Genomic DNA, 19,033 nt, shown 5'->3' with positions numbered 1-19,033 from the left:
CAACTTCACGGTTGATGTCACATGAACTATTTTAACAATGTCTATGACAGGTGAAAAAGCTCTGAGATTTCATCAAAAATATCTTAATTTGTGTTCCGCAGATGAATGAAGGTCTTACGGTTTTGGAATGACATGAGGGTGAGTAATTAATGACAGAATTTTCATTTTTGGGTAAAGTATTCCTTTAAGACGGCTTCATACATGTCTTATCTAATTATAATTCAGATCTGCTTTATATCTTCAAGCCGGGTTAACATCTTGACGACAGAGAGGAGAATAAAACACGATTCCTTTTCAAAAACATCTTTTTAATAAGGTGCTAAAAATCTTTGACATGTATCTGCACATGGGCAGGGGCACGTACGCCTCTCCAGTGCCACTTACGATTAACATTACAGTGACAGAACAGAGCACAAGCACCGACCGCAGCACGGCACGCACATCACAGTGGAGAGGAGGACAGAACAAAGGTCACTGTTAATTAAGGCAACGTTAACGACAGGTAAATTTGAGAACCGTTCTTTACAAAGACACGAAAAAGTGATTCACATGCAGGCTTTTCCCAGAGAAGAACAAAACCGTGTGTGTCCAAAGTTCACGTTGGAAAGCTGTGGATTTACCGTGTCCATGAAATGCTTTTCTTCCACTGATAACAGTCAATCAAGTCAAGACTAAATCCAGCCACAGATAGAGATTCGTTTAAGTTTTAAATCGCCAAGTGAAAGCGGCAAAGCTGTCCAGATTTAAATGGGCTTCATGCTGAAAAATGCAGGAAAGAGCAGCGTGTGCATGGGTCATACAACAGGCCGTATTTTAAACTCGAGAGGGAGTATTGCACTCGTTTTTGCATTAGGTTATGCCACAAATCACGAAAGGCTACCGAACATGGCTATTATTGCTGGTGAATAGTGTTGTACTGTTCCAGCAGTCCATAATGCCACGTTCAAATGCTCTTCTGCAACAGTACTCAGACATAAAAACCATTAACAATCCCTTATCATCAGTATTAGTGTATTAATCCCTAAAATGAGTTCATAAATTACATTTAAATGCATGATCAATTGCATAAAATTATAAAAGCCTAAAATGCTTGTGCAACAGACACCCACTGTGTGCATGCTACAGTTATAAAACCAAGCAGTATCATGAGAATGGGACGAACACAAATGGCTACCTAAACATGAATAATACAGATCCCTCATCATACAAACTATGACCTCAGACACCTTGTGGTGACGTGATCCAGAATCAGACTAATGGCCGCAAGGTGATTAGCTAAACCCCACAGCGGAGTGAATTATCCTTTGCATAATGTGGGTTGATAAGGAAAACAAGTAGACTGGAGGACCACAGAGTATACCACTTATTGACAGTCCTATCACAGGTCAATTAAAGCTTAGATCCCACAGGCTATTCACAAGTGACACTACAGCTCTAAGAGGTCCCCGGTCCACAGACGGCCATAGCTCCCGCCAGGCGGCTAATTGAGCTTGTCTATAATTATCCATTACACTCCCATTAGATGTGGTGAGAGCACTAGAGGAGTCATCACTGTGGGGTACTGCCAAATCCGTGAGTAGATCCGCTTGTGTCTGTACCTCTTTACGCAATAAACGTCTCTTATATTGTGCCAGTAAATGTAAACACATAATTCCATTAATTGTTTTTAAAAAGGTAAAAAAAGTAAAATAAAATACAAAAGGGATGCATCCAGGAGGTAAAATGTCAAGTAGAAAGGTCAATATCTACACTTCTTTCCTCCTTAGTCGGGACTCCGTTCCCGCTGTTAGTTATGATGCTAACACAATGCACTGCCTGCCACCACTGCTGGTCATATATTTCACAATTACAACATTTTTCAAAAAAGCACAGATCCATAAAAGTGAGCAACATGCTGTGTGCCCTTTCTCTGCACTCTGCTGGAATATAGTGCCCATAAAAAGACAAGCCTTCAGTCTTCTGCTGAAAAAAAGCTCACGCGGTGTGCTCAGACAGAAACGAAGACGTCTAAATAGAGACGGTCGTACGATTCCCTGAAGAAGAGGAGGAGCAGGAGACTGAAGACGCAGGAGCCTGTCAGACACCAGTTCAACCAGGAGAGCTCTGAAAAACAAAAGAGCAAGGTTGACTGAGGTTAGCGACGACAGCTTAAAGAGCACCAGATGCCACTTCAATGCATGATAGAACAGAAATGCATTAAACATGTGTTTATAAATAACTCTAAGCGTACAGAAAATAACAAATGTATGAACTAAAGGTTCATGCATTTTTTTTTTCACTTTTTAACATTTATTAAAGGGATAGTTCAGCCAAAAATTAAAACAACCCCATGATTTACTCACCCTCAAGCCATCCTAGGTGTGAATGACTTTCTATTGTCAGATTTTTCAGACAAATACAATCAGAGTTATATTAGAAATGTACTGGCATTTATTAGCTTAATAATGGCAGTGAATGAGTGTTGAGATTTTGAAGCAAAATAAAGTGCATCCATTAAAAATACAAAAAGATTTGTAAAGAAAAAAAGAGGAGAGGAGACAGGTTTTCCTTTGCTGAAAACAAAACTTAGTTCTCTCAAGACTACATTTGAGGTCAAAAGTTTACATACACCTTGCAGAATCTGCAAAATATTAATTATTTTACCAAAATAAAAGGAATCATACAAAATGCATGTTATTTCTTATTTAGTACTGACCTGAATAAGATATTTCACAAAACAAGACCTTTACAAAGTCCACAAGAGAAAATAATAGTTGAATTTATAAAAATGACCCGATTCAAAAGTTTACATACATTTGATTCTTAATACTGTTGTTACCTGAATAATTTACAGCTGTTTTTTTGTTTAGTGATAGTTGTTCTTGAGTCCCTTGTTTGTCCTGAACAGTTAAACTGTCTGCTGTTCTTCAGAAAAATTTACAACTATCATTAACAACTAATCACTATCACTAAACAGAAACTGTGGATCATTCAGGTAATCCCTCTTATTTTGGTAAAATAATTAACATTTTGCAGATTATGTAAGGTGTATGCAAACATTTGACATCTGTAGTATATTCTATAGTATATTCTAGTATATTATTGTTCTATAGTAGTATGTTTGGTAGTATATTCTCACTGGAGCTTACGCTACACCTACATCCTAGATCATCCGCTCAAACGCCACTTTCTCTTGAAATGTTACTGTGCGACAGTTAGTGGAAGCTAGAGATTACTGTTATGAAGTTTTAAATATGTATATTTTTCTTACACAAACAGATCAATTCACTCCAGCAGGCCTTTATTAACGCCCCACGGAGCTGTGTGGAGTAGTTTTTATGATGGATGGATGCACTTCATTTTGCTTCAAAATCTCAACAGCCATTCACTGCCATTGTAAAGCTTGGAAGAGCCAGGACGTTTTTTAATATAACCCTGACTGTATTCGTCTGAAAGAAGAAAGTCATATACACCTAGGATGCCTTGAGGGCGAGTAAATCATGGGGTAATTTTCATTTTTAGGTAAACTATTCCTTTAAAAACTTGCAACATAATTGCTAAGGCATCTGTTTTCTTTTTAGGGTAAATGAGTAAAAAAAATGTTTCTTAAAAGACAAAAAGCTATTTAGGTACTGTTTTAGCAGTTGATTTTGCTATATAAAACATTTAAAATTGACATGGCAAAAAAAAAAAAATGTAATAAATTTATAAATAAATGTAATTTTGTTTTTCTATTGTACGGTTTTAGCAGTTGATTTTGCTGTCCATACCTAATGGAAAAAATAAAGTCTTTTATAACAAGAGAAATAATGCCCCCACATACTGTATTTTTCATTTCACTTACAGAACTAAAGGTGGCTACAAACAGCAATTCACATTGACTAAATGCAGCTGGCACTTCAGACCAAACCATATACATGTTCATGCTCCAATAACCAAAGGCAAATAGACTAGAGAAACAATATAATTCTCTGAAATACTTCAGAGTATGTGAGAGAAAGAAAAAAAAAAAGACAAACACTGTTTCCCAGAGCTGCTGTATTCCTTCCTTTCATGAGGCGGTTAAAGTTACGAGAGGTTTTACATTGAGGTTGAAGGTTAAACCAGCAACAGAATCATTTCACACGCACTGCACATGAATACTAAGACTCCTTTTAAAAGTCGACACTAAAAACAGCATGCAAGAGCTGTGCAAGCACATTCAGAGTTGACATATACAGCAGCGATTCAATGGATGAAAGCCTCACACCAGCTGCTGTGGCTCTGATAGAGTGCCGGGTCGCGTATAACACAAACCAGGTCAAACACACAGACCCTCGAGGACAAAAGAAAGAGCGCAACTTAATTTAATAGAGAAGTGGATTTCAATTTCGAGGCGTCCCGTATCCAGATAACAGGTTGATCAATTGCCCCTGAAGTGAGAGCTGCAATCGATGGCAGAAGGTGAAATGCATGCTGGGTCAGCTGCTGAGCCCATTTGGCCTAAATGATATGATTTAGCCATGCAGCACAGTCAACACACGCAAGTACGGTGGGGGATAGAGCCGTGTCGACTTGAAGAATCGGGAAGCGGCGATTCTTTCCAAAAGCCCCCTCATTAATCAGGTCTTACTATCCCTTCAGCAGCGCTTGGTATAGCGGCAGGTTAATGGAGTTGTGTTTATCTGGCTATTATGTCTGTGCCGCACGCCCGCCCCAGCCTCATCAATTTAAAAGAGAGAGGTAGCATCAAGCAGGCGGGATGTCTGCGCCGAATGTTAATGAAGAGAGCGACTCGGCTCGGGTAATCCAATCAGACGCCCCCCAAAAATCTGCGAGTCGTCAACATTCACCCTTCCAGCACTAATGGGAGGCAGAACTTTGGACACAGCGCCCATTCTCTCCCCGAGGCAGTGGTGCTATGGAGAATACAAAAGAAGTTGGGTTAAAGGATTCGATTTCTCCCACCTTCTCTCACAATAATGGGGGCACAGCAATTATATCCTGTCTGTCAGTTTACGCAGCAGTCAAACATTATGTTGTATTTCCTTCCTCTTAATACCTGACGGCAGATTGCAGAGATGTTGTTATTAAGGGTGCAATTTAGCCTGTCTCTTTTCTGCCATCGTCTCAGGGGCTGTAATGTGCTGAAAAGGCCACGGCGGAATGACAGCGTAAACAGGCCACTCACCGTGACACTCGCAATCTCCTACACGCGGAGCGCTGGGACAAAAGCGAGGACAAGGGAGGAGGGATGCGAGGAAACATCCTACAGCCTCTGTCTCACATCAGGACCAGACGGCCCAATGTCTTCGCAGTCACCCACAGGGCTCCTCACTTCCTGTCAGGAGAGCTAAGGCGTCTGAGATGGTCCTCTTATTGCTGTAATTATTCTTAATCGGTACCCATTCAGCTGGCAGACTGATGGCATATTTCAGCTTGGTTTAATGTCTCGCTCTGGCCCCAAGCAACATGGAGAAAGGCTGACTGACAGTTTGTAGACTCTGTTTTCTCCTTATGAGATTAAATCACACCTATATTTTGCACATCTTAGTTTGATTTGTTTACTGGTTCAACATGGAAAAAAAAGAAAAAAATATATATAAAAAAATAATAATAATTTATTAAAATATATTATGAAATATATTTACATTACATAATAATTAACATTTATTATTCCATTTTAAAAATATATTTTACTTTATTTTATAAACTAAATTTGATATAGTATATAAAAATTCTTGTCAACAGTCAATAATTATTTTCATGTTATGGCTAATAACAAAAAAAATGGCTGATAATAAAAAAAATCTATTTTGACTGAAAAAGGAAATAAATGAAACAAATATAAAATTATTATCTAAAACTATCTAAATCTAAAAATAAATATTAAAATGTACAGCTAAATCATTTATATACACTACCAGTCAAAAGTTTTTAAACAGTAAGATTTGTAATGTTTTTTAAAGAAGTCTCTTCTGCTCACCAAGCCTGCATTTATTTGATCCAAAGTACAGCAAAAATATTACAATTTTGAAATATTTTTTTACTATTTAAACTAACACTTTGGAAATATTTTATGTAATTTAAAATGTAATTTATTTCTGTGATTAAAGCTAAATTTTCAGCATTATTACTCCAGTCTTCAGTGTCACATGATATTTCAGAAATCATTCTAATATGATAATTTGCTGTTCAAGAAACATTTTTTTATTATTATTATTATCAATATTCAAAACAGCAGAGTAATGTTTTTTTTCCAGGATTTTTTGATTAATAGGAAGATACAAAGATCAGCATTTATCTGAAATAAAAAGCTTTTGTAACATTATACACTATACCATTCAAAAGCTTGGAGTCAGTATTTATTTGAGATAAATTTATATGAGAAAGAAATTATAGAAATTAATACTTTAATTTAACAAGAATGCTTAATGCTGCAAATCAGATTATTAGAATGATATCTGAAGGATCATGTGACTGGAGTAATGATGCTAAAAATCTGCTTTGAAATCACAGGAATAAATGACATTTTAAAATATATTCAAATAGAAAACAGTTATTTTAAACGGTAAAAATATTTCAAAATGTTATTGTTTTTGCTGTACTTCGGATAAAATAAATGCAGGCTTGGTGAGCAGAAGAGACTTCTTTAAAAAAACTTCTGAGTGGTAGTGTAATTACAAAACATCCAATGTAATATTGCTTGATAAACCATATTTCAGCTCTATGAAAAGCACTTCATCTGAAAAAAAATACACACCTCAGCTTTAACTCTGGGTGTGAAAAGCCAGGAATCTTGATTTTGCTGAAGGTTTACCTTCACAGGCAATTGAACATTTGCTAAATCGAATGCTGCACTCAGAGTTTAGAGCAGGAAGTACACACTCTGGGTGTCCACAAAAGGTTACTGGACCCTTAATTTTATTATTGGCATTTGACATAAGGGCGACCCTCACACACTAGGTGACATGGCCTTTGCTAAGCCACACAATCAAAAAGGCTGAATGTTCAATCTTTAACAGCTATTCACAGCTTTCAGATTAAGGGTGAATGAACCAACCTTGCCAATTTAAATGGCCAGCTGGGAAGGACAGCAACGGTAACTCAGTGAAGCACATCCCTTTCACTTCATTTTAAAGTGAATACAAAGAAAGTGTAAGACATTCGTGAATGTATCATTGGTCACAGGCAAGTGCAATTCCTGAAAGCACATCAATTCAACCTTGGGTGGCTGAAAAAAGAGCATCTGGAAAATAAAAGAACATTGTCGAGGCAGGCTCAATCTAGGAGGAAACAGGTGATTTTCAATGCACACTGAAAACCCAATCTAAAGCATAGTTCAGATCTATATTAGCAACGGAATGGAAAGAAACAGGGTAATTACCACAGGGTAAACAAGAGGACTCTGACTCAATGAGGAATCAAGGGTCTTCTAACAAAGAGAGGGAAGGATGAAATATGAAACACTCAAAAGTTTGGGGTTGGAAAGATTTTTTTTAAATGGTTTGAAAAAGGTCTCTAATACTCACCAAGACTGCATTTAATACAATTTTAAAAAGCTGTTTTCTATTTTAATATATTTTTAAATACAATTTATTCCTGTGATGGCAAAAACTGAATTTTCAGCAGCCATTAGTTAGTCTTCAGTGCGACATGATCCTTCAGAAATCATTCTAATATGCTGATTCGCTGCTTAAGAAACATTCAATCAATGTTGAAAACACTTGTGCTGCTTAATATTTTTGTGAAAACCAAGACACATTTACATTCAGAATTCTTTGATGAACAAAGTTCAAAAGAACAGCACTTATTTTTAAATAAAAATCTTTTGTAACAATTTAGTGCATCTTTGCTGAATAAAAGTATTAATTTCTTTCAAAAAAATTCTTACCGACCCCAAACTCTTGAATGTCAATGAAATTGAATAAGAAATACGTTTTGTCTTCATGATTAGAAAGATAAGTCAGAGCTTTTTCTAATTTGTAAGTGCCCTTGAGGCGAAAGTATGCTTGGGTTTCATGTCTAGTGAGCATTTTAAGTGTGTGTCTTTGTCTAGAATTGACCGCGTTTAAATGTTGGGTCCTCTAGATAGCAACACGCATGGTTAGGTCACCGCTTCCAAGAACTAGCTCATGAAGATTGAAAACAGCAATGAAAACAACAAAAGAAAAAACATCAATAGATGTGCAAGAGTGATACTGCTTAATCTTATCCAACTGCACATTTTAAATATCTGTCCTAAAGAGTTATTAATTTCCCTAGGTGTCCAATTTTAAGTGAAACTGCACCTTTAAGAGGAAAATTCTGTGCAATTTAGTTAACAGAGTGCTTATTATGTCGAGAAAGGCTTTCTGCCAGTGGAAGCAGCGAGAGGTTGCAGGATGGTTCTGATGAAACAAACAGAAATCCATCCATCATCTCTTCAGCGCCTACACACCGGTTGGCCTAAACAGAAACAAAGTGTTCAAAACTCAATAGCAATGCCAACGCAATAACCTTCTATATATAGAGACCTCATTGTGTGGACGTTATTTTCAGCTGTGGCGCGGTGTTGGCGGGCCACTGCTGCTCTGACAGCCACACAAAGGCAGAACGAATCTCATGGCTTCATTTGGGACCGATAACCCAATCAGATTTGAAAGGATGAGCCAGTTAAGCTCACTCATCTCAATTTAATCTTCTCCAGAGAATCAGCAGGAAGATTGAGGAGTTTTCGCAGCCTGGGAGAGGTCCAGCAACCTGACTGCTCATAAAACAGAGACCCGTCAGCCGGTCAGTCAAGGCCGCTGACAGAATGGGGATATGAGTGTATCGCAGCGGGCATCTGGACTTGACAGTGGTCAGTGTGAACAGAGGTTGACAGCTCCATAATTTATAACATATGCAAATTTCCGAAGAAAATGTCAATGGTACTTGCCTGCACCCACAAGTGTTGTGGGTGGTTTCTCAGGCATAGCTATTAAGTTTTAGAGAGGCTCTAGTTTGTTTCTAGGATGTTCTTACCAATGGTTAGATGGTTGATAAATGTTTCAAGTAAAAATAAAAAAGGTGTGATTTGTTAACATTAACTAATGTATTAACTAACATGAATAAATAATGAACAATACATTTATTACACTATTTATTAATCTTTGTTAATGTTAGTTAATAAAAACAGTCGTTCATTGCTAATGTTAGTTCACAGTGCATTAACTAATGTTAAACACAACTTGTGATTTCAATAATTAACATTAACTAAAATGAAAAAACGCTGTAAGTATTGTTAATTCTTAGTTCATTTTAACTAATGTGGTTAACTAATGTTAACCAATGAACCTTATAAGTCTTACCAAAATTTTTTATAGGAACACATTCTGGTTCCTATATTTGGCTCAGGTTTAATGCACGTCTATGTTTTTTTGTTTCACCTCATCATATTGAAAGTCCCCAATAAACCAATAAATAACTAACTAAACAAATAAACCAATAAATAACTGAATGATACAATTGATGGATGGATGAAGGAATGAATGAACAAAATAAGCACAAAGCAAATAAAGTCTGCTATTATGACTCTTAATATTATGAGGTTATTAAACCCCTAATTCTCATTACTGTAAGGCCTAAAAACAGTTTAAAAGGTGCATTTATATTACTTTATATTTTTAAATAATACAGTAATATAAATATGAGTAATATAAATATGTATATTACAATTCACTTTATTAGATCTTTTATCTTGGTATAATCTATTTTACTACTTTTAATTTACAAATGAATAATTCGATTTTAACTGTTAAAAAATCATTTTGTAAAAAATACAAGATTTTTACAGTAAAACTGTACTATTACTACTAGGGCTGCACGATTAATCGCACGATATTGTGAGGCACGCTTAGTCAATGAAGCCGGTATTTTGATTAGAGCCGTAAATCACTGACAAGCTACACCAAATCGTGCTCATAATCGAATGCGATTTTGAGCGCGATTTGGCGTAGCTTGTCAGTGATTTACGGCTCTGTGTATTAATTGCCGCTCCAGCTGAACGCACGTGATGGAGCTTTACTACTAATCAAAGTACCGGCTTTATTGACTAAGCGCGCCTCACAATATCGTGCGATTAATCATGCAGCCCTAATTACTACAGAATTGAGAATCATTGAAACACATTAAAAAAAACGATACCAGGACAAGTACTGTGGGACAAATGTGTTTAAAAAAACAAAAAAACAAAAACAAAACAAAACAAAACAAAACAACAAAAGCGTTTTGCTTAAGTAGATTACATTTTCTTTTTCTTTTTCCTTTTTTTTTTTTTTAAGTTACATTTTTTTTGTGTTTGCATTTTTGTGCCTTTAATGGACAGGACAGTAGAGAGATGACAGAAAAGTACTGGGCAGAGAGAGGGGAACGGGATCGGCAAAGGACCTCAAGATGGGATTCGAACTCGGGTCGCTGCGAGCACAGCTGTGTTATATGTCGGCGCACTAACCACAAGAACACTAACCGTGTTCTTTAAGCATTTGTTTTTTCATGTTTTGGTTCTGGGGTGAAATGTGACCTAAACATTTCCTGCACAGGTTTTGCCAATTTGCAACATAGAATATTATTAATATTTATTTAAATCACATGTGTTATCTATGTGTATGTATGTGCTATTAAGGCACATCAAAACACAATGCCTCAAGACGTGTTGTTTTTCAAAGGAAAACACATGCTGCCTTTGTGTCAACCTGCCAAAATGGTGTCCAGCAACAGCAAGAGCTAGATTAAAACTATCACGGACTACCTGTCAATCCAAGGAAACCTGTCAGAAAGTGACTCATGAATATTCAGCTGGAAGCTACTATTTACACAGCAAGTCAATCTCCCTGCACATTTTTTCATCTGAACATCTGAACTTTATATTCTGAAAGTTAATCATCATTCAGAAGGACAATTACATTGGGACAATGACACTGTCCTGAGTGCAAGTCTATAAGTCGTGTGTGTTGGATAGAGAGAAAGCTTAGCTTTCTTTGCAGTAAATCCTGCCCTGCCGTTTAAGAGTTAAAATATGAAGGTACCTGTAAAGTAAAAGGTGAGGCAAAACAGCAAAAGTCCAGTGAAGAGGTTGCTGAGGAAGGTGACCACTCCGCAGGTGATGCCCTCAGGAACAGGGTAAACCGTCTCAATGAACAACTCCAGGAAGATGGGCACACTACTGTTGATGAAGATACCCACCAGGATGCAGGAAGTGTAGAGAGTGGCTAAAGGAGCAGAGAGACAGAGACAGAATGGGCTGCCTGAATCTCAAGTACATTTCTAGAACACTTCATTCTTTGCACAGGATAACAAAAAAAGACAACCCTGCAAATAAATATTTGAGCTTTCTAACTCTAAAACTTTCCTGTGCTGGCAAACACTATTTCAGCAGATATTACTCTAATCAACTAAGAAAACACTTAAGTAATGATTATGATGTGCTAAGTTGGTACTACAGAAACCTGTCTTTTTATCTTAGCTCAGCTTGGAGTATAATGAAGTGTGAAAATTGCAATTTTTTAAAAATGTTGGAAATAGAATGTTTTTTTTTCAGTATTAAATGCACTTTCATTTTCAAAATTCAATTTATTTTAAAAAAGTGCCAAAAAGAAACACTCTACTAGTCTATTGTTATTTTAAATGATGAAAAGCTGTTCCATGTGTGAGTGTGCAGTTCTGTTTTAGAAGAGCAATGCAAACTGGTTCTAACCAGGGCAGAGAGATAAATGGACAGTGCACAACAACAGGAGGACAAGCACATCAGAGTCTCTAGTTTGAGAAACAGACCACTCAGCTGGCATTGAAAAGTACAAGGCAAACAGTAAGTTAAAAATGGGCTAAAAGAGACTAAAGACTGGGCAGTAAAAAAAAGAAAACAGTATTATGTTTCAAATAAACCAATTCAACTGGAAAACAAATATTCACTCATTATATGAAACAGGCAAATCACTACTGAGATGACGAGTCAGTGTCGCCGACTTCATCTCTTAAGCCAAAAACAAAGAAAGCACTAGTTTATCATTAAATTATTAAAACGTTAATGCAGTCTCCTTGCTGTTTTTCCCTGACACATTCATAATTATTATATCTGCCGCTGTGGCGAGCATTTTTATTTGCATGCGCTTATTAGGCTATGTAGGCAATTAAAAGCTCATTATTATTATATATATGTTTATTACTAAAAATGTGACTAATAGTCGACTAATGCTTAAAATGAAAAATCTTTAGTCGAGAGCAGCCCTAAAAAATAGTCATATGAAACATAAATGCTTTAATGCACACTTGTGTTAAAAAAAATTTAGGTTCAGTTACATATTTTAATATTTTTGAAAGACGTCTCTTATGCTCTCCAAGGCTTTATTTATTTGATCAGAAAATACAGTAAAAATGGTAAAATAGTATTACAATTTAAAAGAATCATTTTATTTTAACACATTTTAAAATGCAATTTATTTCTTTGAAGGCAAAGCTGATTTTCAGCAGCCATTCCTCCAGTTTTCTAGTGTCATGTGATCATACTAATATGATGATTTGCTGCTCAAGAAAATTACTTATGATAATCTCATTAAGTTATGTTGATACCAGTTTTTTTGTGGATAGTGTGAAACATTTTTTGAGGATTTTTTTTTGATGAATATAGTTCAAAAGAACAGCATTTATTAGAAATAGAAATCTTTTGAAACATAAATGACTTTACTGTCACTTTTAATGGATCCGTGTTAAATAAAAGAATTAATTCCCTTCTAAAAAAAAATCTTACTGACCCTATTCAAGTAGTGTAATTTTTGACCAATTTAATGCAACCTTGGTGAATAAAAGCATCAAAGCATGCTTTCAAAGTTCAAAATGATTCCCAACTATTCAATGTAGTTTAGTTCTAAACACAAATGTCTTATATACGTGGTAATCGTGGTATAAGTGAAAGAACACACAAAGGCACCACACAGTCAAGGTAGTAATGTGGCCACAATGTCAATCATTGCCAATTATTCCTTCCATAAAAATGTTACATAATGTTTATTATAGTTTGAATATTATTCAGAAACAAGACAAATCTATTTCAAACTGCTCTGTCAACCATTGAAATGAAGCAATAAAGCATGAGGATTCTGTATACGTGTTCTATGCGCGCTTGCACTGTGGTTACATTTACAATCAAATGGGTTTATTCAAGCATGCATTGTTGCTTCTAAGCAACGGCGTATCTTTTCGAATGTCATTCAGAGAAATCTTACAGGTCGCAGCGACTGGAATAGAAGTGAAATTGCCTCATCACTGTGCAAAAAATACCCACATTTGGCTTGTGGCGGGTGTTAATTTGATACGGTGAATGTAAGGAAGTATGGGTATCCATGTGGTAACTATGGTATGAGTAAAGGACATGACAACGGCACAGTTAGATTACATGGACATGGCAGGCGAACGTCCACTGTCAATTATTCCTTGAATAACGATTCCAGCTAGAATAGATTCTGATGAATTGATGTTGCCACAACATAGCCTTGTGTTCATTAGCAAGAGATATGAATCACGAGAGGCATGGGAAGCCACGGATGGCAATGGGACACGTGTGCACGATAAAATCTTGCCAGATGGAGTGATGGCCCATGAGTCTATGAGCTCTGTCTGCCAGGAATTCTGTGAGACTGCAGATAAAAAAAGTCAGGTGCCAAGCATAAAATGATAATTGATGGTAATATTTGAGCTGGCTGATCTATAGGGCATATGTTTGTTTCGGGCCAGCTTCTCTAGAGCCCCACTCCCTTTTTCCCTTCACTGATCTGGACTTAATGAGTTCCTCTGGCTCCCTCTCACAGATACAATTGCAGCTTGCCTATGTCGGTGTTCGTCTACCAGACTCCCTGCGGGGTGACAGTTTTGTGGATGTGCACAAGGCAGAACACAGTGCCCTTTTCAGCACAGTATACCTTTAGTGGAGGGCAGGTGAGTAAGCCTGGTCAGGCAGGTGAGAGTGAACCAGGTGGCTGCCAAAGATGCTCCAGCAAACATCAGCACCAAAATCAGCTTCAGCATTCCTCGAATATAGTCAGCAAACCTGAGGGCAAAAACAGAAAATAAAAGAAAGAGGAGAGAGAAACTTGAATCTGGAGTCATAGCTCAAAGGTGACAGGAGACAAAAAAAAGCTACAGAGGAAGCAAATTACAGACAGGCACAGGTGAAACTTTCTCACAGATGTTATTTTCGGCACTCACGTCAGAGACCAGACGCATGCGGAAAAATCTTGTCCCTCAAAGACTTGCCTACTGGAGATGACTCAAAACAAATCCTCACATAATCTTGTATGCGAGTAACACTGACTTTATCATTTCTGACAAAGTTCTCCACACCGTTTCCTCTCATCATGCATCAGACAAATTTTAGCACCTCTAACATGATACATAGCAATATCCTCAGGGCATGTTCTTCATCACCTTTCCTCACAACAGAGATGAAAGCAATCAGAAAAAACACTCATTTTTAATGATGGCTTATGGGCTTTTAATGCATTTTAAAGTAATTATTCACCTCAAAAATCAAAGTTCTATCATCATTTACTTGCACATATGTTTGTGAGTTTCTATATTCGGTGAACACTAATGGAAAAGTTTATCAGGGTGTTCATCCAGCCAGTGAACCAGAGAAAGTCAGGCTTCAAAACCACCAAAAACCATCATAAAAGTATAACAAAAATGAACCATATGACTTAAAGGAAACCTTGCATGGCTTAATCGTTTTATACATACTTTAGACTATAGGGGGGCCGCTATATTTTTTGATGATGAGAAATTTTTGCACTCACTGAGTTTCACAACTAGGAAAATAAAATACTGACATGATGCCACATTGCACAGCTATTGGTTGTAGTTGTCGGTCAAAGGGCAACAAGAGAAGCGAAGTAAGTAGAAAAAAATGGGAAGATCCCTGTGCATGAATAAAACTTCCTAAAAACCCATGTCTTTGTTCTCTCCACTTTAGCCCTGATGCCTTTGAAGCTTTTAGTAGATCACAGCTACTGAAAAAGCTCACAAATGGCAGAGACAAGAAACGTTAGATGCCATCCTGGCAGGATGTAAACATGCCAACGCTTGTCATGACGCCACAGCCAGTTTCTCAGTGTGGATTTCACTCGAGCCGTTTAGACACCATGTGGAGAAAAATTGATAGTACGCCATTTGGTTTTTGTAAGAAAAATATCCATATTCAAAATGCAAGAATTACTTGCAACACATGTCGGCACTGCGCATGTGTTTACCATGGAGATAGGTAAACACAGCACCGGTCATGAATTAAAAGCTCAAAAAGAGGATTCGTAAAGAAAAATGTCAGAGGAGACTGGTAAGGAAACTTTGCTTCCTTCGCTCTTGTAAACAAACATTGGTTTGTGTGAGCCTCTCCAGCGCATGCGCAAAGCCAACGTCCTATGTCATCCGCCGTGTAGGACTAGTTGGCGCAAGCTAGATTAAAGTGACTCTTACATTTTAAATATGGATATTTTTTCGTACAAAAATGCATCGATTCACTACAGGAGGCCTTTATTCACCCCCCCGGAGCCGTGTGAGGCACTTGTTATTATGGATGGATGCACTTTATCGGACTTGTTTCGTACTGATGAAGAGAAACACCCGCCTATTGCCATGATAAAGCTTGGAAGTGCCAGGATAATTTTTAATACAACTCCGATTGAATTCGTCTGAAAGAAGGAAGTCATATACACCTAGGATGCCTGGAAGGTGAGTAAATAATGATTTAATTTTGGGTGAACTATCTCTTTAATACCCGGAGTTCCCCTTAAAAAGTTACATTTTAAGTGTTCTTAAACTATTAATTCATTTTGTGAGAGGAAAAAACAGAACTGTATGTAAATATTTAAGATCTTAAGATCTTCATAGCTCTCATATCTCTTTCACATCTGTATATATTTCAATATGGAATGTCAAAAGGTTTGACATCAATGACTACTTTTTCAACCCTTTTACAGCATTTTTTGGTCATTTTGAGAGTTTGAGAGCACTGATCTTCATACATATTCATTATATAGAAATACTGGAACAATATATAAATGAATCACTTTTTGGTGAACTATCCCTTTAAATTTTAGGCATTAACTTTAATGGGTTGTCATTCACACTTTCTTGACCCCACAACGCCGCAGCCTTCTGCATTCAAAAAGCAATGTCACCCCTACCTCCCGACTGCTGTCTGACAATTAAAGTCTGGTGGTTTGTCAGGCATCCCAGCGTTTGCCCAACTGCTCAGCATACCTCACACCACAAACCGTTAATTGACCTGTGGAGACAGCCTCTTATGATAGACCCGTCTAGTACAACTCTACCATAACGGTGAACGAGGACGAGTCTTTGACGGGGACTTGCGGCTATTATATCCGCCTCCGGAATCGCATCAATTAGAATGTGCAGCTATCGCCCCTGCAGCTCAATTTTAATGCATCCATTTTTCTAAAGCATGGACTTGACCCAAAGGGCTGAGCTCTGCGGCAAAGAGCTGCTGGCGTATAATAACTCATGTTAACGCATTTGCTGCACAATTCGTGGCACAGGGAGGCCGCTGGACCCCGTAATTCACAGGGGCCCATTAATGAGAGATCACTCGCCAAACGACCACTAATAGGACCAGGCTGCCGTGGAGACTTAGCGGGGCATCTGTTGCTTCTCTCTGCAACCTGTCCCAAGTGAACACCCAAAGCGAGAAAAAAGCAAACACGTAAAATTGCCAAAGCAACCGGCGGGGTGTGCATTCTTTAATCAGCTTTACGAATCCCCATTCGACTTGTGGCTCACAACTCATTTGAATAACACACACAACTAAGGCAGATCACAGGTCTTCATTGATGTTTTAACCCTCCCCATTTTAACGGCATTTCTAGTACCAACCCAAAATTCAATGCAGCAGTGCAACAACTGATTAAACACAGAGTTTGCCTAATTAAAAGGTTTTCAAAATGCAGAACCTGGCTGGATGTGCTGATTGGGGCCCTTCTGCAAACATTTAGTCATCAGGGACAGACAAATCTCTTGTTTTTTGCAGACAACAGTTTGCTCTTTCTCTCTTCTCTACACCAGTGTCTTAATCAGTCTGTGCGACGTGACCATTTCATTAGCATTTTCACCCACTGTTCATAACAAAAGCTGATTTCAATAAATTAGCAGGAAGAGAATAAATTAGCTTTGGGATCTGGGAGGATCCTAAACAGTCTGGAAAAAAAAAGTGGCCTAACAGAGACAAAACAAATGTCTTTCCAGCAAGAATGTAGGAAAGCATGACACAAGTTTGACACTGCTTTATATACTTAGTTGCCACGGATACACTTGTATGAGACCATTTAAAAACTAAAAAAAGACTTGGAAAGTTTCTAGTACTGTCAGCATTCTTGCATTTTTGTCATAAAACTTTAATAATTAGGCCTAAAACACTGCTATGACAAGTATAAAAATATGAAATGCATATTTTTGTCAAAAAAAAAAAAAAAAAAAAATTTCTTTTGTAGTTTATATCATCTCTCCTCAGGAAGTTTTTCTTTCTGTCAGTGGCTTGGCACAGAAACTGTGCCTGGCGTAGGTTATATCATTAATACGCATTATTTTACTTGACGTTTACCCTAATTGATTTACTGTAAAGTGGAAGCTGGCAGCCACTGTAGGATGACCACCCGCCGTTCAGCCCACTCCTTTAGCAATCCAGTGCTGGTTTCAAAAATGTAATAACTTTACCAGCTGTCTGGTTTTTGCCTTAGCAGCACCGCTGTTAAAGGGGTCATCGGACGCTAAGTTCACTTTTACATGTTGTTTGAACATTAATGTGTGTTGCCAGTGTACGTACAAATCTACCCTATAATGATAAAAATCCATGCAGTGGTTTTTAATTAATCTGTAAAAACAATATTCCCTTTTTCAAATCGAGCCGTTCTCAGATGACTGTCGTTGTGGCGTCACACCGACAGAGGCCGCTCCCACGATAGTTGACTAACATGAGCGTTTTACCTCAGATCAGCTGTAACAGTCCGCCCTCTTTGTTTCAATGCCAGAGCAGGGATGTAAATTAGACAAGAATCTCTCAGATTGAGCGATTGAGGTGTTATGTTGCTAGATGTAATAATGAACATAGTGGTCGTCATTTACTCCCGACATCTGAGTTGCTGAAGATGCAGTAGATTACATTTGTTTGTGAAGGGAATGCGCCTCCCGATCCACATATATCCGTCTATGTTCGCACGAATCATTCATGATCCAGCTTCACTTACAGCAGAAGTGAGTATAAAGTTTTTTTTTTTTTTTTTTTTTTTTTTATTAGTCTTTGTGATTGCCTTTCCTAATAATGTGCTAGTTAGCAAGTTTAGCAGCTAAACGCGGTTAAAGTAAACAGGCTTGTCTCTCCACAGAGAGAAGAAAGGGGCGGGGCGAGCAGAGCTCATTTGCATTCAAAGCAGCCTCAACCAGAATGATCTGATTTTTGCAGAGCTGATTTTGGCACAACCATTGAGAATTTTTAACCAAATTCTATTATAGATTTTTCATTAAGACCCTAAAGAATCATATCAACGTGTGGAAAATGGGCATCCGATGACCCCTTTAAGCAAAAAAAGTGTGGGAGACTAATTTTGTTATTTATAACAGTAAGGCAACAGGCATGTGCAAAACCACATATTTTTTTAAATTGACTAGTCAGTGTGCTGTCTGAATGACTAGTTAATCCAGGTCTCCAGACTGTGACTAAAACCGTCACATTTGTGACCAACAATATTAATTTGCGAGTGAAGCTTTTGCTGAGGTCGCCAGTGGCGACTACATAAATTTGCATGTTATGATTTTAAAATGTGCATGTAATCCTTTTTTTCCTGATTGTTTTGCGATCACATTATTTATGTTGACGTAATAAACTGAGACGATGTGAAAGTTTTAGTGGACAAAAGTGTTTTAAATAGTCCTAATCTCCGCCAAATATCTGCGTTGATGGCACAACTGCTAAAAGCAGCTCTATTGTGCACCATGGGAGAGCTCGACATGGAGACATACAAAGTGAATATGCAAAACAGCAGTGTCTATTTCGTGC

The 19,033-nt window shown here is 37.5% G+C and overlaps 1 protein-coding gene across 1 annotated transcript in view; it reads right to left on the bottom strand.

The window, feature by feature from the left end:
• Window positions 1-287: 287 nt before the first annotated feature.
• The window catches only part of slc49a4 (solute carrier family 49 member 4), a 50,111-nt gene continuing 31,365 nt past the window's right edge, over window positions 288-19,033 (bottom strand). Inside the window, exons 7-9 of the mRNA XM_051118722.1 lie at window positions 13,893-14,020; window positions 11,007-11,189; window positions 288-2,103 (exon numbers count right to left, since the gene is read on the bottom strand). Of these exons, the coding sequence (XP_050974679.1) occupies window positions 1,988-2,103; window positions 11,007-11,189; window positions 13,893-14,020 (427 nt within the window). The 3' untranslated portion in view covers window positions 288-1,987. The remainder of the gene's footprint in view (window positions 2,104-11,006; window positions 11,190-13,892; window positions 14,021-19,033) is intronic.

The sequence above is a fragment of the Labeo rohita genome, chromosome 9 (assembly GCF_022985175.1).
Source record: "Labeo rohita strain BAU-BD-2019 chromosome 9, IGBB_LRoh.1.0, whole genome shotgun sequence".
NCBI classification, from domain to species: domain Eukaryota; kingdom Metazoa; phylum Chordata; class Actinopteri; order Cypriniformes; family Cyprinidae; genus Labeo; species Labeo rohita.
Note: the sequence above shows the minus strand (reverse complement) of the source record. Positions and strands in the feature narration are given on the sequence as shown.